We start from the raw sequence: 23,658 nt of genomic DNA, 5'->3' as shown, positions 1-23,658 counted from the left end.
AGGTCACACACCTTGAAGCCGGATAGGAGTCTGATAAGAGTTCAAACATGTTTCATTTTTAGCACGCACTAGTTGGAAGGCAATTACAAAAACCTAATTTTTCCTTTTAATACCAATTGAGCAAATTCTTCTGAAGGTAAAACAGGAAAGGCTATCAGCAGCATGAGGGTAAACAGACTTTAAACAAATGGTCAGGTGCTTTTTGTGCAACAGGAAAACAGATAAGTAGTTGCAAGAGGGACAAAAAGATATTTGGCGGGGGAGGGGGACCTTTTAAGGTTTCATTAGCTGTCTTTATGACACGTTTCACTAATGAAGCAAACCACTCCCCCAGTCACCTCCCCCAAAAATATTACTACTTATCCCAGCCCTGAACCTGCTCTTAGGAGTCAGTGCTGTCCTGGCCATTCAGTACTATGTGGGTGGAGCCAGTGCTGGTGGGTGGGATCTGTACTGCCATGGGTAGGGTTCAATAATGTATGGGTGGGGTCAATACTGACAAAGGAAAGCCAAATTCAGTAGAAGGTTCAGTGGTTGAGTGGGGGACTCTGAGTGGGGATGGGCAGCAGAGCCAGTGCTGGTACAGGCGAAGCTACAAAGCACCTGCTTTAGGAGGCCCAACCAATAGGTTCTGCAGGCCACATGGAATTAGGATCCCTCAAAGAACACCTACATCAGCTTGCTGTGTGCATCCTGCCATGGAATCACCTCAGTACAACCAAGAGTGATAGTCTCATTTCATTAAAGAGGAAACCTAAGCTCAGATAAATCATTTATCTTGCTCAAGAGCAAACATCTAGAAGAACCCAGACTCTGTATCAGAACTTTCTCATGGCAGACCCATGTTCTTTCCAAAACGTCACATGTAAACTGTCATGCAAAGTAGCCTGTCATTCCAAAATTTCTATCCTTAGCAACCAGTGCCCAGCAGGTTCTGAATCCTGAGTAAGCTTCCTCTATGAAAGTGCAACTTCTCACAGCAAGGTAACCTAATGCCATTAAAGGTTAATTCCATGGAAGCCTATTGCATTGATGAGAATGGTGAGGTGGGGCCCCCTCCTCCAATTACATGCAAAATTGTATGTGTGTGTATCTGTGTCCATGTGTGTGCATTACGTATATGTATTTTTCTAGAAAGATGATCCATAACCTTTATCACATTCTCAAATGGCTCCTAGAACTCCCTCCTTAAAGGGAGGTGGGGGAAGAGCACTAAATAATGAAGAAGGCAGAAAACCCCTTCTTTTTTTTTTTTTTTTTTGAGAAGTTTTTGTTATAGGGCACATGCGCTCTCCAGAAAGAGAGAGAGAGAGACAAAGAGACAGAAAGCGAAAAATCACCCCCCCAGAGGGGATAGCCATGCAGCAATCTCTTCTCTATTCTCCTCTCAGGATCCTGGGAACGCACGCATACACGCCCGGCGTGAGTTTAAGCTACCAGGTCTGGGATCTAAACCGCAGTCGACTACATGGGAGCATAGCAACACAGTCATTACGCTAGCTGCTAGTCCCACAAAACACCTTTTACTTCTTAAATTCATCCATCTTAAAAACAAATGTTCAACACTGTGATTTGACTTGGTACAATTTTGTTTTCTGAAAGTAGGACTAAGGAAGATATGAACAGAGCATTAGACTTTAGAGAAACTATGGCATAGCTTAGAGATCCTTCAGCAAAAAAAACTGTCTTTTCCAGGATTGCATTTCCTATTAAATTAGTAAATAATGTTTGAAAACACTTCCTTTCTTAACTAGATTGTTCCATCATATAATGTACTTTGGTAGCTTCCTGCAGCCAAATTAGACAGGTGGACTCTGAACATACTTTCAAAACATGATACTCCGACAGAAAATAAAATAAAAACTCCAAAGTTTCCTTTGTTGAACAGGTAGTCTTAAAATGGGTTTCACTGTGACATAAATATCTAATACCTCATACCCAGAAATGTCTGACTTTCTGGCAAACAAAAATAAAAACCTACTCCTAGAGCATTTATAATCCAAAACCTACATCTTGCTGATAACACTGCTTTCGGAAATTTTTCACACTTAAGAATATGAATTACCAAAAAACTAAATTATGTAATAATTCTGATTTTACAGAAAGATTCCTCAGTTTACCGAGGGCTCCTTTCAGCTGAATAACTGGAGACAACCCCTTCCTCTCTGATCTCCACATTCCAGTATATAAAATGAGGGGATTCAAGTAAATCAGAAGTTTTCCAACCTGCAGTCTCTCACAGTCTCTTTTTTTAAAACTAAGAATTTCAGCCAGCATCCCAGACATTAGAAATTAGAATCTTGAAGAATGATCTTAGTTTTGTATTTTGAAAGCTCTACAAGAGATTCTGATGTAGAATAGTATTCGGGAACCATGTGACTAGATCATTTTTAAGCCTCTTACAGCTCTGACATTATATGAACTGAATAGCTATCAGGTGGAAAGGGCATGGCCGCTCTCTAGCTATGGGCCTGGCAGAATTAGGATCAGAGCAGCTCATTTTCTCTCAGTATCAGAAAACACTTGCTAATGCTAGACTGTGTGGCCCTACAAGGGAGAGAGCACACCACTGCTGACAACACCCAAGCAGAGCTAGTTGGATCCCTTTTTCTTCAATAGGTAGAAACATACTTTCACAAAAATACTATTTTTTGCTTGTATGACTTCAAATTCACATGGGCTGTAATTCTGTTTGATAAAATCTAGCAAGTCTAAACTGGGGACAAGTTTTACAGTGACCACTAATGCCTGTTTCAAATCTCAGGTCTTGGATACCATGGAAAGAAACACGCTACTTGTTACTTGGGCAAGGGGCTTCCATGTCTGGACCCAAAGGTAAGTACTGTGAGCAGAAAGCTCCTTATTGGGGGAAATCACTATGGGGTCCCCTCCAGAACAGTGAAACTATGGAGTAGCCTCCAGCTTCTTTATTTTAGCACTTAAAGAATGAAGAAAAGAATGCACTGCTTGAACGACTGAAAACACTCCAGATTTTTAGCATCCAATAGAAAATACCTCATCCTTTTGAAAATGAAAACCATGCCATTATTTTGATGCTAGAAATTTTGTTTTATAATAAAATGTAATTTTGATTTCCTCAATGCTTATGATGTTGTAACTATACTGGATAATTTAAGCATGAAATCATCTTTTAAATAAACAAACCTGTTTCCATAATCAATTTTTGCTGTGACCTTCTTCTTCAGTTCTTTGAGCTCATCCTGTGGCAGAGTTCCAGAAAGAATTTGAGATCGCCACTCAATAAGGTCGTAGATCATATGCCGCACACTTCGAAACATCTCCCTATTGTCTTGCTAAACCGGAAAAAGAAGTCAATTGTAAAGTTTTGGGTATAAAATAGCACTGTGGAGATTGTATAGAGGGGTATTTCTTCAAATACACATGGAGCATATGTCCTACATCATGTGATTTAGTTAATAATTAGCCACATACTTGGCAAAATCTCTCTATTTATCTTGCTACACAGGGAGAAAGGCCAACCACAAAGCTACTGGTATAAAACAGCATTATGGAGATCATGTAAAATGAGTATTTCTTCAAATACACATGTAGCTCATACACTATACTGTGGGATCTAGTTCTTGTCAAATTAAAAGGTGCTTATAGAGTAAACTGGAACACATGTTATAAAATTCAGTACCTATGAGATATTGAAAGATTGAAAGAATAGAAAGTAATTCATAATCCCCGAAATTTCATTCAACATTACACAGTACTTATACCGAATCAAGAAGTTGACCTCTGAAGGATCAGCAGGTAGTATAGCGGTTAAGGTGCTGGACTCCCTCAAGACTGACCATGGTTTGAGTCTCAGACACCGTGGTTTGAAAATCATGTCAGCCACATGTGTGTGCAGGCCCAAAATCCCGAAAGGAGAAGAGTGGAGAAGGGGCTACAGCATGGCCATCCACCACCCCTGGGGGTGCTGACTTTTCACTTGCCCTCTCTCTGAAACTGTCTGTCTCTCTCCTTTCTGGCAAGTGTACACACCCTATGACAAAAACTTTAAAAAAAAGAGAGAGAGAGAGAGAAATAGTTGACCCCTGAATTTTGAGCTTTGAAGCCTGCTCGTGAACTTCTAGTACTTGGTCCATGGATAAGTAACTCTTAAATCTCTGTAAGAATTACTGTGAGATCAAATAGTTGAATCCTACAATTTCCATATGGTCTCCAGAATACCCTGCACCCTTAATCATTCTCAGAACACTAAGAAGCTGAACTCCCTAGGTCTTTCTGTCAGCTGGGCCAGGAATTAGCCCCTCAAAAAAATAAATAAATAAAAATCTAGTGGCTCTTCTCATGAGAAGAAATCTAGGTGGAACTTAATATGATAGAAAATTAAAATGCAGACTGCCAGACACTGATACAACAGTAAAACCCAATACTCTATAACAGACTCACATAGGCAGGCTGCTGGTTCACATCGGAAACTCCCCGGAGTACACCAGTCACGTGCGCCCACAGGCTGGCTACCTCTAGAGATGAACTGTGGTGTCAGTACCCCTTCTAGGGTGCTGTATCTCTGTCTCTCCTTCCCAGAAGAAATAAACTTTCTAAAAATGTTTTCCAAACTTAAGATGTGGTCACTGCTGCTTTTTAAAAATAACTTGGCCTCTACATAGCTGTACTATTTACCCTACTATTTTCAGTATCTGGCATTCTTTCTAAGAGTTTCTAATATCCCTGCCACCCACCTGTCACAAAGCATCCTAACAAGTTATTTTACTTCCCATGAGCTATTCTTTATGTTAGACTAATTTTACTTTCTTTAATGAAAACTGAATGGTCAAAATTAACAATGTACTATACAATTATGCTCATTTCTCTTCACCAATTCTCTCTATGCATTTCCTAAAGCCATATCAAATAGCTTCAATTCTTAATATTTTTTGAACATCTACAACCACAGAGTAAAACCAAAAATGCATTTTGCCTGAGAGTTGCACAATCCCAACAATGTAAGTTTATCAGAGGCAAATTTAAGATTTGTAAAAGGAAAACAAGATGATCATTAAGTTTGCCTATTCCGAGGTTGTATGGCTAAAGTCGTGTCCACTGACATGTTAGCCTCAATTCCTGTTTGTTTTAGTGCCATATTTTTGTTTAAAAATTGCAAAGTTGAACATGAAACACCGACTACAAAATTGCTCAGATTTACACAAAACATTCATGGCTAACTACGCTTTTAGGTTTTTGAGTATGTTTGATGAACAATTACCACAACTGCTTATTACTATGCATTTATAGGAAAACCACTGTATAATCAAAAACAACAAGCCTGCCCAACGAGCAGCTGTGGGACTTTAGGAAGTTTTCTATGTTTCCAAGAAATTAACGTACTGACTTCCTTCCAGAGCCCTTGCTTGGTGATAATAACATTAGCATATGAGAAATCAACACTCTGAATAGAAATACGGGCTTAACAAAAGGTAATCTTCTGCAAATATGAATTTATGTGCAAAGAAATGCCCCGAGGGAATCGGAAATGGAAGATGTCAGAGCTTCAACCTCTTTGCATTAATAAGACTTCTTCCTCGATCAGGAGAACTGGACAACTGCATACAATGCTAAAATATAAAGTATTTCCCTTCTCCTGTCACAAACACAGTTAAATCTGGAAGACTATGTACTTTTCCACAAATGATAAGCATTACCGACAGTCAAAAAATGGCCAAAAATAAATAAATAAAATAGTAATCACTGTGCTGCCTATAAATAAGTACCTATTACTGTTTAAAAACAGGTCTTAGTTTTTATGGTCAAAATATAAACTATGATGTGACATCAATGCAGAATGCATAATCCTGTCTTCCACGAGTGCTAAAGCAACCATGTTTTCCTTTCCACAAAGAAAGGCAAATCTTGTGGCCCTTTCTTTTACAGCCCTCTTATTTACAGCCTATTTGATATACAGCGTGGCTGTACCCCAACACAAAGCAGGCCAAAAGGCACACAGCCCCACAAAGGTGGATTCATACATGGGTTTATGCCATGGGCCATACTGCTCTCTTCCTAAGACCCTGCCCCAGGAGTTCTGCTTTTAGGTTCCCAGGGAAAAGGAAAGCATCCCATTGGCACAGAAAGTCCACAAAGACCATTCTCAATTTTGAAGCATTGATTTAACATCCCGTTTTCTCACCACATAGAGCTGCCTCCAGATGGCAGACCACTCTCGGAGTGTGGTGGTAACTTCCTGTATGAGTGGGAGGTCGCCTGGGATGACCGTTTCATGTTGTCTAGGACAAAAAAAGGAAAAAGCAACTGAGTCCATGGCTTTGTTAACCAATCTGAGATGCACCTGGCATATTTCAAATCTTGGCTACTAAGTTCAATATTTAAACAAATGGAAAGAAAATATACAAATAAGAATGTTCATACATGTAAGTACGTACACATTTAAGAATAAAAAGCAATATTTGTAGAGAGTTTGAGAATGTTCATCCATTTTCCTACATGTAAGCTGGATATACCTTGTATGTCAAGGTAAGATAAAGGAGACAAATAATGGCCCATTAAAAGTCTTCAGAACATCAAGGTCTGAGAAGTGGAGGTAGACTCATAATACGTATATCCATCTATCTTACTGACGCCATAAATTACAACCAGTGAGTTTGCCACTAAAATGTAGGTTTGGGTTAAGATTATTTTTACAGTTCCAGCATGCATAAAGTTCACCATATGATAATATATGAAGCAGTTATCCTTGGCAAAATATGAGAGCTGTTACAGCTTTCAAATGTCCATCAGTACTGTATCTGATCTCAACTCTGATTGCTTTCTCACCATTTTCTCTCTACCTTAGGGTAGAGAGAAAAATTTCAAGGGACAAGAAAATGTGCCCCTTAACACATTTCAGCTTTTCAGGAAAAGTTGACCCTTGACACGTTCTTAACCCATTATCTATATATGCATGGGTTTTTATCACATCAGCCATTGTTTCCTGGGTACATGCTCTAGGCCAGGTACTGTGTTGAATAAAATTCAAACTATTCGGGATTGGGTGAAAGACTGAATCTGTGGCTTGTATAGTTAGGCTACCTACTCCTGGAGGTCTTATGCCCCCTAAAAAAGATAAGAGTCTAGCCAGCATGGAATGTCCAGGGATGCTTCATAGTTTCCACCTACAACCTATGATTTGAACAGGGCCCATACCTGTAGAAGGGACCCTACTTTTGGCACACAATTAGAGTTTAGGCCTTCAGTGACTTAATGGCTTGGTAGTAGAAGGCATTCAAAAGCAAGAGAGAAAATGGGAGTTCCTAAAAGAATACCAGTCACTGTGAAAAGGTCCAGAATTAATTATCAGATGGAGGTGAAGATGTTGGTCAAAAGATACAAAATTTCAGTTAGATAGGAGGAAGAGGTTCAAGAGCTAAGTTGTACAACATGGTGACTAAAATTAATCGCAACATACTGTACATATGAAAATTGCTAAGAAGTAGATTTTAAGTGTTCTTGAAACAAACAAATGATATATGTAAGGTAAGGTACATGTCAATTGACTTGGTTTAGTCTTTCCACAATGAATACATATTTCTTTTTCTTTTTTTTTTTTAGAGAGAGATTTTTTTGAAAGATTTTAGAGAGATTTTGCTATAGGGTACATGTGCTCATCAGAGAGAGAGAGAGATAGAAAGACAGAAAGCAAGAAATCACCCCCAGGGGGGATAGCCACACTGCAATCCCTTCTTCTTCATTCTCCTCTTGGGATTTTGGGCATGCATGCACACGCGCCTGGCATGCATTTGAAACCACCGAGTCTGGGACTTGAACTATGGTTGACTATGTGGGAGTCCAGCAACATAACTATTACGCCAACTGCTGGAACCCAGAATGAATACATACTTCAAAACATTATGTTGTATGACACAAAACTATACAATTTTCATTGGTCAATTAAAAAATAAAAAGTAAGTAGAATAAAAGAATGAATAGAACATAACAGATGCTCAGCCAATGGTGGTGAGTCTCATTTGGTATGTGGTGCTCCATAACTAAACAAGATGTTGAGGGACAAGTCAGAGCTGGAGGGCTCAATCAGAGCATTACCCCCACAGATAGGGACCAGCTAGCAGTGCAGGAGCAATGGAGACCCTGTAAGAAGGGAAAAGCAACAGAAAATAGGAGATGGCTCAGGACAGCAGCCTGAGAGTAGTGGGCAGAGGTAGAACAAGCTTAAAAAGAGAGCGACTGCAAAAAAGATTGGATAATGGGAACCAGCAGTTAGCGTAATGGCTATGTCGCTGGACTCCCACGTAGTCGACCGCAGTTCGTGTCCCGGACCCGGTGGCTTAAAACTCACGCCGGGCGCGTGTGCGTGCGTGCCCAAGATCCTGAGAGGAGAATGGAGGAGAAGGGATTGCGGCGTGACCATCCCCCCTGGGGGGTGATTTCTCGCTTTCTGTCTCTATGTCTCTCTCTGTCTGTCTGGCGAGCGCATGCGCCCTACAGTGAAAATCTCTCCCCCCCCCAAAAAAAAAAAAAGATCGGATAATGAACATGGAAAGCAAAAAAAGAGGCAGGGGTAGAATGAAAGAGTGACCCACACAAGCACTGGACAGGAGGAGGAAGGGCCAGAAGCAGAAGGAAGGTAGATGCTCACAGGAAACTGGAAGAATGAAGGATGGCACAAGATCATCTGTCAAGTCTGAAGACAGGAGGCTCTTCGCAAGAAGAAGCAGAGTTGAACAGCTCAGTATGGGAAGGAGTAGTGAGGGAGAGGGTTGGAGCCAAGTAATGAGAATGGAAAACAATCACATGGAATCCAAAGCTCTGCAGAAAAATTGTTTCTAAACTATTTGTTTCATCATCGCTGTGTTCACTTACCCACAGAGGGGTACCTTAAACCAGTAACAGGAACCAAATGTGTTTGTCTGCCTGTCTTGGCAGGTGTGACTCTACTTAACTAAAAATCAAGATATTCTCTTGTTCACTATACTATTATGCTACAGAATTATATTTACATATATTCTCTTGTGTACATCAAAGTGCTTTTTAAAAACAGTAATCATATCACACATGTATAAAGATTGATATGGATATAAAGTATGTTAAATGCATACTTTATTCAGTGATTTTCACAACAGGGTAAAAGTTTCAAAACTTCCTTTTTCTTCCTCTTAAAATTTTGTATATAAAATACTTTATCTGTCTAAAGTAATACCACATTGCAGGTCATCACCATTCATGCCTCTAAATGATTTTCTTCCTTTTAATTATGCATCATGGAACTACAGAACGTGAACAGTTCTTTTCATATGTTAAAAGTATAGTGCTTGGAAAGGCAATTTTGTAATCAGCCAAAGAGATGTCATTATGCAGTAATCATATGATTAGTAATTTTATAATTTACATATTTAACTGAGTGTGAAGATGTAGCAGAGACAAAAAAAGAAAACATTTTAATGTTCCTTCTTCCAAGTTCACACCTGGTTACTCATTTGCCATTCCTGTCTAATGGGTTCCTGTTCTACAAATGTCCTTTTAATGATCTTATACATCAGTTTTATGACCTCTAGGAAACATACATCACAATTAGACAAAATGTAAATTCATACATGTCCAAATTTAACAACTGTTGCTTTACCCTAAACTCCACTTGTACCAAAGCCTGCAAAGTCTTCCAGAAAAATAGACTTGAGGCTTGGAGGCTGTAGTGTCTCTTCTAAATGGCAGCTGAAAGAGGAAGCAGAGCTCCAGGGCCAATGCTTTCTAGGACAGATCTCAGTTTTAAGGAGAAAGACCAGTTATAGAGCTTACTTCAGGCTTTTTAATGAAATGAAGTCAACTCTCAATCACAAATCCCTATTTTCTCCCCAAAACTCCTGGCCCATCCTAGTCAATCACATCCATTTTCTTAATGGGTTAATATTACCCTATCATACAAAAGACCAGTCAGGCCAAATACAAGCATTGAAATTCATTTAAACATCAAGCCCAGACTCACCCTTTTCCTTCAACGATGGCTTCTTTAAGATGAATATATGAAGCAGGAAATATACCCTTTGGGGAGGAAAAGACAGTTTTTATTACTAATATGAATACTGATTGCAAATCAAACAAATGCCTCTAAAAAGGTGGGAATAGGAGTTATTGGATCACTATTCATTTTATAAGTTTTATGCTAAGCCTCATACGCAACATAGCAAAGAAAACGGAAGTATAAAAGGCAGCGACTCAGTTTATATTTCAGAATCTGCCAATAACTTAGAAGAAAACGTGTTTGCAGTGTAAAAATTCTGTGAAAACACAGGCAACTCATCTTCTGTAAGTGTGCAACTTATTTCCACTGCTGACCTGGACACAGACAGATCAAAGGCCCACTGATGTCTAAAAAGCTCATTTTGATAATGATCAGTTTCCCCCTTCAAAATGATCAAATTGTCATTGAATGTTGGTTTAAACCATTGATCATCATTGTGTACTGACCACTTACCTAAACCCATGGAGCCTAATCTCATTAATCTCCAAACAGAGGGGCCATTTGGTGAGGTACAAAAAGATGAACTGAACTTCACCCAATCTGCATGACTGCGAAACGGGACCACACTATCTAAGATTATATGATGCTCTGCATCTCCAAAGTGCAATGCATACAGGAGCCCAACAAAGAGCACCCAAGCAAGACTCAACAGGACCTTTACAATCAGGTACAGTCTGAGGCATGTCAGAGGAACGTTTAGCAAGCGAGATAACCCCCTTACTGAAGTAAAGCAGAGGCAAGCCTGGAAAAGACAAGACATGGAGCAACAGGGATGGATCTTGGGCAGAAAACACAAGCTAGCTACCACTTCCTACATGAGATTTAGTGCATGCAGCCAAAATACATTCAGTGGCATCTCTGAGGCAAGATACCTGTTGTGGGAACAGGAGCTTCTGACTGGGTTTCTGTGGCATCTGGTTCCAAAAGATTGATATAGGAGATCCAGAAACCAAAGTACTAACAATGCTTAGGAAGGGCATGGGGCTCAGCAGAGGCCTGAACGAGTCTGAAAGGCAATGCTGATTTATGATCTTCCTGCCTCCCGGGAAACTGCTGAGATTTCCTAGAAAGAAGAATTATCACACAGAGGGAGGGAGTCACAAGGAACAGAGCAGCACAGGGAACAGAAGAGACCCATTGGGTTGCTCTGCCAGATCACAATTATCCAAGACACCTCTTAATTCCAAGAGGGTCTTCTGGTACATATTATTGTGCATCTTCACAAGATACCAAAAGGTATGCACTCAGAAGAAGGAAACAATCAAAACATTCAATCAATCCTATCCCTGATCATATCCACAGGCAAAAAGATCTCCCTCGATATCAGTAAACCCACTCAATAATCATGAAACCATAAAAGAAATAGTTACTGGATGAGGCTGGATTCATCTGGAGGTTTGAAATGAGCAACTTCAGCTGGGATGGTTCAGGACTAACCCAGACCAACTGTACATTTTTTAGCATCTATACGAAGGATACTTACAAAAACACTTGGAATCAGGACAATGGGATCATCATAGCCCTTCTCTGCAACTGCCTGGGAGATCCCTTGCAAAATTATAACCTCTGTAAGACTTCTATTTTCTCATCTGGCAGTGAGAGTCTCAGATAGAAATATAAGTATCCTTCTAACCACCTCTACTCCTATGTCAGTGTGTTGTCATGTCTAGGCACTCTGGTGCAGAACAGGAAGTACCATGGTTTGGGTAGGCACTAGGGGAATAGAAGGCAGCCCCAACTGGAGGAAATAATACCAAGTACTAAATAAGCACCAAAAGAAAGTGAACAGCTTGCCTGGAGGCATGCCCAATCCATGAAGCTGCAGCTCTGTCTTCTGTAAGGGTAGGGTAGGAGTAGGGGATATGAGTCCATGATCCTAACCTCTTTATTATGAACGTTTTTGACTATGCTTTCCCAGATGAAACTCAGCATTTCCTCTACAAAAATACACAACTGATTGTAGAAGAGAAAGTCAAATACAAAAATACAACTTTCCAATAATCTCATCTACTAGCCACATGACTGAAATCAAGCTTGACCAAATTTCAAGGCTACAGGTCATTGAATATGTAGGGACCCATAGACAGGCTGAGCATGGCAGGGTTGAGATTGGATGTCCTTGTTCCAATCTGCAGATTTGGCTCACCAATGTTCTTACTACTGTCTCTCATATGAGACTATAGATATAATTATGCCATAGGAATGCTGCCTTGGGGACCAACATGAACTCTTCCCAAGCGCTTGAGCTACAACAGGATAAACCACTTCACAGCCTTCACAGGGCCTGGTTCAGGGCCTCTGAAAAGGTCCCGGAGCTTGAGGCCCTTCAAGACCGCAGTCGGGAACCAGCCCAATAGGATATGATGAGAGGCAAATTTAAAACACAGAAACAAAATGAACCATTTGTCAAGCATAATTAGATATTAAAATACATATATAAGTTAACATAGATGGCCTCACCACAGTGTAAAATGGACATTACTTCAAAATCATAATATCATAGAATAAAGCAGAAGAGCCATAATTAGGTTTTGTGATGCTAAGACATTAAAACCACAGCAGAATTGTGTATGGGAGTGTCCACCACAATGATGTGAGGTACAATTATATGTTTTAGTTTTAGAAATCCAAACAACTACACATGCAAATTGCCCTAAGAAAGCAGAAATCCTTTTTTAAAAATTAAACTTAAGCCGTATGAAACTAGTTCTAAGTGAGAAGGAAATGAGCATGCATGAGCTGTACAAATTTGTTAATTTATCACCACAGATAACATAAGATTGAAAATTGTAAGCAGTATTTTTTTTTTTTTCTGGAGTCATTGTACCCAGATCATTTTCTTATACAGTGCCTAAATAATTGCAAAACTCTATCAGGAAAAGAACAGGAATCTACCTTTCATGATGACAGGCTAACATAGTGTCACAACCCAGCAATTCACTCATGGAAATGAAGCCGCAATTTCAATGCACACATACTCTTTAGAAGAAAACAATTCAAGGTAGTTCACATTTCACGCATATATATTGTTTTAAATTCAGAGAAAGAGATGTATTAGTAAAACTCTTAGACACAAATGAGAGGGAATTAATTTCCTCTCACAGTGTGATTTATAAAGGGACAGGTACTGTGTTGAATAAAAAGGACTTACCTTCTTAGACTTTTTTCTTAAGGTGTAACCTCTGTACCACCCTAAACAAACACGAAGTTGAAAGTTAGTACAATACAGCATTATAGGGTCCTAACAATTCTTTCATGGTGTGTAGAACTCATTGTTTTGCAGAATCAAGGAAGTCAGTTTGTCACCAGAATTTTTTTTTTTAATTTGCTAGAAAGAACACGTGTGCTCACCAGAGAGAGACTAGAGGGTGGGGCTAGAGCAAACCATAATGGGGAGATGGTCATGCTGCAATCTCTTTTCTTCTTTTCCTCCTTTCAAAATTTTGGGCATACCCAACATGTGATTTTCAAGCTGCCAAGTCCAGGACTCAAACATCATAGTACGCCACAAAGGATCCAGTTGTCATGACCACCATACCAGCAGCTGGTCCTGTCACCAGAATTTAACAATCCTAACATTTTGGAGGATTTGGATTGTTAAATTTTGGATACTACAGGGTTTGCCAAAGAATATATCAAAGTGTACCTGAAGCGTGGCTGGTAACTTTCAAACATGGAGCTCCACTCCTCCATCTCCCTTTGCCTTATGTGACCCTTAAGCAACGATCTGAAGGTAACTAACACATTTCCAAGAGGACGGCTCGTCCTTTTAACCATTTGTCCCTTAGTAGCCTCGTGGTGCATGCCCTTCCCATTTCTCCCTCTCCCTGATTTGGATCAGGGTCTCTCCAAGTGCCCATACCAGCATTCTCAGATCATCAGGAGGTGCCACAAAACAGAAAACCTATTGAGAGCTAACTTCCATCCTTTTCAAGATGGAGAAGCTTTGCCTTGGAGCAGCCATGAGCAAACAAAGTACTTCTGTGACAAAGACACAGTCCTCAACAGGAAGTGCCAGGGCCAAGAACAGAGGCCCACCTACCCCCTTGGGTTTGGCCTAGACTCAACTTCCCATTCCCTCCATGTGGTGAAAGAAAATAGCAAGAACCAAAAGAAGACATCTATCGATAGAACTCTTATCAAGTATTACATGCTAAAGGGAAGATTCCATTCAATAGACCACACCTGACCTTGACACCTCTCATCAAACTGAGGGCAGAAACTCAGCCTCTCAAATGTCCAGGGCTCCATGGTCAGCAACCATTGTCCCGATGACTCCACCATGACATGACGTGAGATGGATTTTCTTATCCCAAACATTTTCAAGTTGCTCCAGGACACCTCACTTCCAGAAAGCAAATCAAAAGCTCAGAGACATATCCTAATTCTGCCCCACAGGAGCGAAAAGTAAGCGTTACAGAGAGTACTTGAAAAAAGTAAGCTGGGTAAATTCCCAGAGAATAACTAAATATTGGGTTTTTATACAGCATCAAACGTGGAACCTCAGAAACCAAAGATTTACCAATCCAAAAGGAAGCTCAGACAGAAATGAAAAAGGGTAAATGTTACAGCAATTAGCCCATTATCCTTCTCAAAAAGTTATAATTTCTACAACCGGGTTAAAGAACAGGATGATGAATCAGAAAACGATGGTGATGAATAAGCACAATTCTCAAGAGATTGCAAAACAGATGATCTGTAAACATATGGGAAAGGGAACAATGTAGACCCTTGCAAGAGACTTGCTAAGGCCTAGTTATAACCAATTGAATCTGCTTCTTGACATAGGGACTAGCAGCTTTATTAAGGAGTACCACAGATACAAAACGTCTAGACTTGAGCCACACATGTGAAGGGTTATCTCCTGATAACCATCCTGTTGAGGTCAGTGGTGCTGACAGCTATCCAAGAAACAGTCCTATCTATGCCCCAGTGTTCACAGATAGCATACTGGAAAAAGAGAAAAGGTCAATGTAATGAGCTATTCAAAAGCTCTATTTTCTCCGTTTAAAGAACTATTCTTTATCCAATTATTATACCCTTCCTAAAAAAAAAAAAATGCTTATTATACGCTTCCTACATTTTCAGCATCAATACGGCCTTTTCTGAAACTGACAAAAGATTAATGTCCTTGAATATACAAGGAAATACTACAAAGAGACAAGAAAGAGAGAAATCAAGTAAAAAAAAATGAGCAAAGTTTATAAACAATATAGGGAAGAAGAAATGGAAAAGACACATGAATAAAGAGATGCTCAAACTTAATAAAAATCAGAAAAATGAAAACTTAAAACGGTACCACTGCACAGTGAAAAGTGGTTGAATTCAGAATACTGAAGGACACAGCTGGCCTCCGGGCACTGCGGGTGAGAGTGTAGACTGCAACCACCAGTGTGAAGGGAGCTGGCTGCTTATCTTAGTGCATATCCCCACACTCGAGACCCAAGAGTCCCATCCTAGGAATATGACCCAGGGACATACCCATGCCACACAGGCAGGACAGATACAGGATGCTCTTGGAAGCACAATTCAGGGTGATGGGAAGAGGAGACGACCTGAGTGCCCACAACATTGTTTTAGTTAAACAAATCAGTTAGAGCCAGGGACTAAATAGACAAAGACAACCAGAGCCACATTTTAGGGTAGATCTCTACAGAAAGAAGAAATGAGGTGAGAGCTATAACTACATTTACACGTTAAAAATATATGCACACTGGGACCAGCAGTTAGCATAATGGCTATGTCCCTGAAATCCCATGTAGCTGACCACAGTTAGAGTCCCGGACCCAGTGACTTAAACTCACGCCAGGCGCATATGCGTGCATGCCCAAGATCCAGAGAGGAGAATGGAGGAGAAGGGATTGTGGCGTGGCCATCCCCCCTGGGGGGGTGATTTCTCCCTTTCTATCTCTCTGTCTCTCTCTGCCTTTCTGGCAAGCGCACACACCCTATAGCAAAAACCTCTCAAAAAAAAAAAAAAAAAAATATATATATATATATGCACACTAAATAGTTGTTAACAGTTCACAGGAGATTTCTATATTTTTGGTGATTTTTTTAAAAATTTCATTCTTTCATATGAATAAGAAAGGGCAGGACTCCCTATGGGTCTAGCCATACTACAAACCTACCCTCAGTCTCCCAGCTAGCCAGGATCATGGGTGGATACATGCACGCCCAGCATGTACAGGTCAACTTGGGATCTAAACTGGATCTCCCATGTGGCTCTAGCATCCAGCATCATGCAGCAGTACCCCATTATCTGGATCTTTTTTTTGGGGGGGGAGAGGTTTTGCTATAGTCCAATGACATAATCATTACACCAAATTGCTGATCCTCCTGGATCTTTTTTAATGGCCTTTGAAAGAAAAATAAAAATCTCTGTGTTCTTTCCCTTTTTTTTTTTTTTTTGGAGAGATTTTCACTATAGGGCGCGTGCACTCGCCAGACAGAGAGAGAGAGACATTAGAGACAGAAAGCGAGAAATCACCCCCCAGGGGGGACGGTCACGCCGCAATCCCTTCTCCTCCATTCTCCTCTCGGGATCTTGGGCACGCACGCACACGCGCCCAGCGTGAGCTTTAAGCCACCGGGTCCGGGACGCGAACCGCGGTCGACTACGTGGGAGTCCAGCGACATAGCCATTACGCTAACTGCTGGTTCCCCCTATTTTTTTTATACATATTATTTCTTCAACTAATGGAGCCCATAGACTGTGTGCCATAGACCACACTGGGCAGCACAAATAGAGAAATAGACTAGACCCAATCTCTACCTTACATAAGTTCATAAACTAGAAGTTTCCTAAGACAAGCATGGGTCAAATTGCAAACTATATTGCATAACAGAATTTAGCATAAGGAAGAGGATGTCACAACAAAGGTTTAGCACAGGAGAATGAGGAACTGTATAGGATGATTATGTGGCTGCTTCATGGCAAAGAGGGGTTGAGGCTGGAAGCAGGAAGATTCATAGCTAATATAATTAACAAATTCTCCCTTGCAGAACTTATTAGTAACCTCGGTATAATAAAACCTGCTTCAAACAAGAAATGCCCACCCAAGAGAACAGCAAATGTGGGCAAAGCAAAGTCCTTGAAGTTAGAGGGGATACAGTCCTATACATGAATATAGTAGTGAAGTTATTTTGGAGGAAAATATATCATTTATCACTATTTTTTAATGAGAAACATGTGTATTCCCTAAGAAGAGGAGGAAGAAGGAAAGAGAGAAGGAGAAAGAGAAAATCCCCTGATGTAGTGTGCTCACACTACAATACTTTTTCCTCCATTTCTACATCCCATTATATTTAGGGCATGTACATACTCATGTTTAATGTGTTTTTCAAGTTACCAGAGCCAGGACTTAAACCATGGTCAGCCATGTTGGATCCATCTAGCTCCTTTCACAAAGGACTTAAAAGCTCACTATAAGGCCAACCTTATCATTATCACTTCTTAAAAGCTGACTAAATTAAGTTCAAATGTTATGGCTAAATCAACAGGATAATTTCCAAATCTTTGTGCAATGCCTACAGCTTCTCTCAGTATAGCATCCAGCCCTAGAGACTCATATGGACATGAGGAGACAGCAGGATTAATACATCCTCAGCTATACCAGAGTTACTGCTACGGTGAGAATGTGTACCCCAAAGTTCATGTGCTATAAACTTAATTGCCAAGTAACAGGTATTGAGAGGTTGGGCCTTTGGGCCAGCAGGTGGCATGATGGTTCGGGCACTGGCCACCCACATGGCTGACAGTGGTTTGAGTCTCGGGTCTAGCAGCTTGCTTTCTCATTTTTTCCATTTCTCTCTATCTCTCTGTCTCTCTCTGGTAAGAATATATGCCATATAGCAAATTTAAAAATAATAATAACAAATAAAATTAAATAAATAATTATTTAAAAAGAAAAATGAGATGGGGCTTTTTAAAGGGTGCTTGGCTCATGAGATGGAGCCCTCATGAAGAGATTAATGCCACTATCATGAGGAATGAGTGAGTTCTCTGAACAGTAGGTTGTAATACAAGCAAATTCAGCTCACTGTGTAGTCTCTTTCTCATGTTTTCACTTGCCCTCTGTCTTTCTATAATGGGATGAGGCAACCCAAAAGCCAACTTCCAAAACTTCCAAAACTATGAGTCAAAAAATCTATTCCTTATTAACTACCCAGTCTCAGGTATTATGTTATAGCAACAGAAAACAAAGAAAGATACTTAATAAACATCTGGATCTGTGTCTCACTTCTCCTGCCTGGTTGACCCTGGACATGGCTTAGTGCCAGAGGCTTCCCATAAATAACCCCTTGAAGCTCGTTCTGCATCCACAGTGATTTAGAAAGTTCCTTTTCTTTGTTCCCTGCTCTTCCCTTTCATGAACTTAGAGAGAGAAATTAACTATAACTTGAAGGTAAATTTGTTCTGTGAACCCATATAGTGATTATGTTAAAATTAGGTACTCAGGAGCAAACTTTATAGTATCTTCAAAAGGTTCACATAGAAAAAATAAAAATAAATATGACAAACAGAATTTTTTTTAGAGGAAAATAGGGAGAAAGGAGAAAAAAATTAACAAAACTGCAATACAATTCATGAAATGTTAACATAAGAAGCAGCAGCAGCAAAACTAATGAAACATATTATCCCATTTTCACTGATGATAATAAAGTCACCAAGTTTGCCCAAATCAAAATCATCTCCCTAAATACATTTCTCTGGTCAAATTTTAATTTTAACCAAGAAGCTGATTGTCAAGGAGGAGAAATTCATTTTACATTAAAGAGTTTTTGCAAAATCTGAAATACTTTAACCAGGATCTAGAAAAACTAACTAGCCCAGAAAATTAATCTTCACTGAAGACCCCTTGCAATGTCTGCCAAAAAGTCAAACGTCTGCAGCCGACCTTTTGAAGTTAAAAGTACCATAAGGTCCATTGACGTGCCTAAGGATTCCACTGTTTAAAGAGTACATTCTTCTTATGAAGCAAAGTACCAGAAGTGGCAACCCCCACATACCCTGGCGCCACAGGAAATCATTAAGTATTCAGGAATGACATCACTGCCCAGTGTTTATTAACCAGGATTTCAACTTCAACTGACCAGCGGCAAAAATAAAAAAGATACTAGCACATTTCCCTTCAGATCAGCAAAGTGTCTGAGATGAGAGGTTTGATCCTTAACCTCTACTTAATTTCTCTCTGTTTCCTCTCAGCCACTGGCAATATGTACTGAGAGTAGATAAGGAAATCCGAGCATCAGCTGTAGAAATTGAAAACAAGCAGAAGGCACCCATCGCAACTATTCATTCACTTAAGGACTGGGTCTGTTTTTGAAGAGTTGCATCTGCTTCCTGGCATATGTCACTAAAGCTGATGGTTTTTGAGAAAGGACTTTTTTAGGGTAAAAGGTGCAAATGGGATGGAATTCTAAGTCAACATGCATCACATGGGGAAATAAGAGCCACAAACACGGGGCTTTAATAGGTTTTACATTTCTCCAAAGTGTCTATGAGGGACACTGGAGCTAGTCAAAGCATGCCTAGTGATGGCAACTTAGCACTGCTGCGTTCCTGTGCAAAACGGATTTCAAGGACCAAATTGGGAGTGAGATTTGTTAATTACTATGAGATGTCTATGATTTCCTTTCCCACCCCCACCTCCCATTTGGAAGGGTTTATTTAACTAAATCTGGTCTAAAAGCAACTTGCTCTTGAAATGATCCATTTTAATCAGTTCTTTTTATTCATATGTTATATGGAAATCACTCCTTCAAGCAAGAAATAAGGCCAACAGCACAAAAACATAACCCTACTAAACCTCCAGATCTGAGCAGTCTTTAAAAACCAAAACAAAACAAAAACAAAAACAAAAACGGGCCATCTATTGCTTGTCTCCTATGCAACAATAACTGCAGCACAAAATAAAAGATGGCCCGCTCAAATTACTTGCAAAACACTAAATATGAACAATTGCCTGACAACTCAAGGACAGAAAACCACTGTCACCAATAGTACAGTTATTAGATGAGTATAATGACTGCCACACTGAACCTCATCTCAAATCACTGTGACTATCTTTGTTCACCCTAAGAAAATGAGCGTCACAGGCTTAAAAAAAAGGAAAGGAAATTCAAGTGACAATTGGGTCACCTCTGAGACAAACTGGTAACAAATCCAAGTGAGGCACAGAAAAACCTCATAATTCATATCAAATACATCAAATTAATGAACTAAAATTAAAACATCTTAAAGAGTTTTTTTTAAAATATTTATTTATTTATTTATTTAATTCCATTGTTTTGTTTGTTTGTTTTTAATTCGACCAGAGAGAGACAAAGTGAGAAAGCAAGCTGCCAGGTCCGGGACTCAAACCGTGCTCAGCCATGTGGGAATCCAGAGCCTTTAACCAGCATGCCACCTGCCAGGCCCCTCTTACAGGTTTTTTTTCAAATCAAGGGATCAATTGTTAACAGCCAAGATTTACAAACACTTGCAAAATAAGAAGCCAAAATGGTTTTCTAAGAAATTAAAAATAGAATATTTTAGTTCTACATTCATCTTAATGAAGCATTATTTAAATAACAATTTCACTACTACTCTTACCTGAAATGACGTCCATTTGCAAGAAAATTGATTATAATTATGTAACATAATTACACAGTTCTTGTAACATGGTAGTATTTTACACAGTAGACACTGAAGAAGTACGCCAACTGCCCCAAACCGTAAAAGAAATCAAAATGGATACGCACCTTCATAAGTTTCTAAGATGTGCACAGTGTCTCCTATTTGTAAAGAAAGTTCATCTGCTCCTCTTGCATCATAGTTATAAAAAGCTATAAAGAAAAAAAAGAGGGAAAATATATTAATAGAGGTAGAAGTGACTGTGCTGGATTATTTTTGCTTATTTTAATGTTCATTTTTATATTAAAATATATTCAGTGTTTGCCTAGATCATCCTCTCTGATACCCACTAAAGTAGCCTTTTCTTTCAGCGACATATATAAAGAGACATTAGTTTCAGTAGGAGAAATTCCTAACTACCCAGAACACTAGGACAACCATAGTGACATTTTTATTGTAGTAAAACAGTTATGAAACAAATCTGCCATTTTAACCATTGGTAAGCACACAATTCTGTGGCATTAATTACATTCATAATGTTCTGCAACTATTACCCCATCCACTTCTAAAACTTCTGCATCACTTTAAACAGAAATCCCATGTCCATTAAGCAATAACTGTTCATTCCTCCCTACTCCCAGACCTCGGGCGCCTATAATCTACTTCCAGTCTCTATAAATCTAACTACTCTAGGTAACTCATATAAGTGGAAGCATACAGTATTCATTCTTTTATACCTGACTCTGTCTACTCTGTTACCTAGCATACTGTCCTTGAGACCAAACCATATTATATCATGTATCAGAACTTCATTCCTTTTTATTCTTGAATATTTACTGCAGATAAGTAATTGTTTATAATAGGAAGAAAACTGAAGGCATTCTTAACAGCATTTTTTCCCCCAATTTTGTGAGAGGTCGTGTGCACTTGCTAGATAGAGATACAGAGAGAGAAGTGAAAAAGCACCCTCTCCCCACTGGGAACAGTCCTGCTACAATCCCTTCTCCTCCACTTCTCCCTCTTTTCAAGATTTTGGGCCTGCATACACACCCACCAGCATTGTTTCTCAAGCCATCGTGTCTAGGACTCTAGCCACAGGGTCAGCCATGTAGGATCCAGCCACTCTAACTACCATGCCATGAGCTAGCCCCTTGACAACATTTAATTATCACTTCATATACTACCTCTCATTTCCACTAATAGATTTATTTTTAATTTCCATAACTATGAATTGACTGCATGTGGAATAAATATTCTTTGAAAACCAAATTAGTAAAAAGTTATCATCAATATTGACAGTAAGCCAATAAGCAACAGTATAGTCACCGGATATAAAATACAGCAGCACAGTCACAGTAGACAAAAATACATTCAACATTAAGAAGAAAGACTTAATAAAGACAATGATACTTAAGAAATGTCAGAAACCCCAAATGTTCTCCCAACATTAACCTGTTCTCTTTTGCAGAAGGATTCCATTACTCCTAAATGCCTAAAAAGCCACACCATTAAATTCAAGCATACTTTTCCTGAAGCATTGTAAATAAAGACAACTGTCACAGTGTAAAAAGGATGTTGAAAAATGTCTAAAAGCTAAAAAGTATTCATCTAGCCTACTCTCAATTTAAATACGGGAGTGAGGGAGATGTTTCTCCTACATAATGGCTTCTACCTGAGAGGACAGAACACTCCATGTAAGTCTCATCTTCAAAACCTCTCATCAAATTTCTCATCCTGGATACCCCAGCCAGACTAGGCAATCCTTAAGCGGCACCTTTATCACAGGACATCTCTGAAATTCTCCTTAATCATATCATGTGCAAATTCCTCTGGCAAACATTAGATAGGGACCAGCCAGACCCTCTTGCCTCATGGTCCTTCCAACCACACATCCCCTTCACTTGGTCCTTCTTCCCACTGAAAGAAGCTAGCATGCCTCACACCTGTGTATCAATGTAGCCTCCCTAGCCCTTTGGACCTTCTCACTAGCTTAATTTCATCAAGAAAGCCAGGCTGAGGCCCAGCCAGTGGTGCAGGCAACAGGGTGATGCTATGTGACACTGGATCTATTTGGGAAAGATTCCAGAATGGCAGTCCCTTATGGGAGGGTCTCAATCTTTCTGTCTCTGTATATACATACATGTGTGTGCATCCCTAGCAAGAAATAATAAACTTAAAAAAAAAAAAATAGCCAGATCCAAGCCTATGTTTGTTCTTTGAACTCATCTCCTCCAAACATCCTTGGTACCACCCCACACTTAATCCTTTTGCATTTTCTATCTTCTGAATGAGTCAATCTTATTTTAGATGAGTGTGTTAGGATGTCTCCAACTAAAGTGAAAGACAACAGATAGCAAAGGCCACACACCTTTCAATTTTTCATGTACACCTCTCTGAGGACAAGACGCTGCTTAACTGCACAAAGACGCCTCCATAAACCCAAGTCCTGAGCTACCTCAGGCTGTAAAGTCTAGAACTTCACAATCCCAGAGCCTCCATGGTGTTTGTGCTAATGGCCTCTGGAGACAAACAAAAAGAGCAAGACAACACCTTCACTCCTGAAGACCTGAGTGTTCTCCAACAAATGACCTCATCTTTCTACCTTAATCTGTAAAATTTGGCTATAGATACCTACTCCATTGAATTGTGGGTGTATTCTGTGTCTTCAAGAAAATAATTCCATTGATAAAATTTGGCACTACAGAGCTCACAGTGAACACTCAGTTGATGGTGAAAGCCTTTACTGTGGAGCTAAGTATTTTGTTTTTACTGCTTTGAAGACTTTTATCACCATCAGAATCCTTTTTAAAAAGCCAAAGCAGGCCCAGCCTCAGTGGTGTACCGGTAGTATCATCAGTTGGGAAGCTGGAAGAGCTGCATGGAAGGTTCGGGTTCAGTTCCTGGGCCAACGTGAATGTGCCAGGCACAGATGCACATGCTTGTAATGCTAGGTAATTGTGAAGCTGGGGCAGAAGGATCGCAACACAGCAAAACCCTGTCAGAAGCACCATTCTGTCTCCCCACAACACACCTTCCC

General features: G+C 39.8%; 1 protein-coding gene across 1 annotated transcript in view; it reads right to left on the bottom strand.

Annotated features, from left to right (window-relative positions):
* Nucleotides 1-23,658, bottom strand: part of DOCK1 (dedicator of cytokinesis 1) — a 597,377-nt gene that overhangs the window by 527,794 nt on the left and 45,925 nt on the right. The window contains exons 11-15 of the mRNA XM_014587219.2: nt 20,750-20,833; nt 13,155-13,195; nt 9,968-10,023; nt 6,161-6,257; nt 3,166-3,314 (exon numbers count right to left, since the gene is read on the bottom strand). Of these exons, the coding sequence (XP_014442705.1) occupies nt 3,166-3,314; nt 6,161-6,257; nt 9,968-10,023; nt 13,155-13,195; nt 20,750-20,833 (427 nt within the window). The remainder of the gene's footprint in view (nt 1-3,165; nt 3,315-6,160; nt 6,258-9,967; nt 10,024-13,154; nt 13,196-20,749; nt 20,834-23,658) is intronic.

This window comes from Tupaia chinensis, unplaced genomic scaffold (genome assembly GCF_000334495.1).
Source record: "Tupaia chinensis unplaced genomic scaffold, TupChi_1.0 Scaffold000197_1, whole genome shotgun sequence".
Taxonomy (NCBI): Eukaryota; Metazoa; Chordata; class Mammalia; order Scandentia; family Tupaiidae; genus Tupaia; species Tupaia belangeri.
Note: the sequence above shows the minus strand (reverse complement) of the source record. Positions and strands in the feature narration are given on the sequence as shown.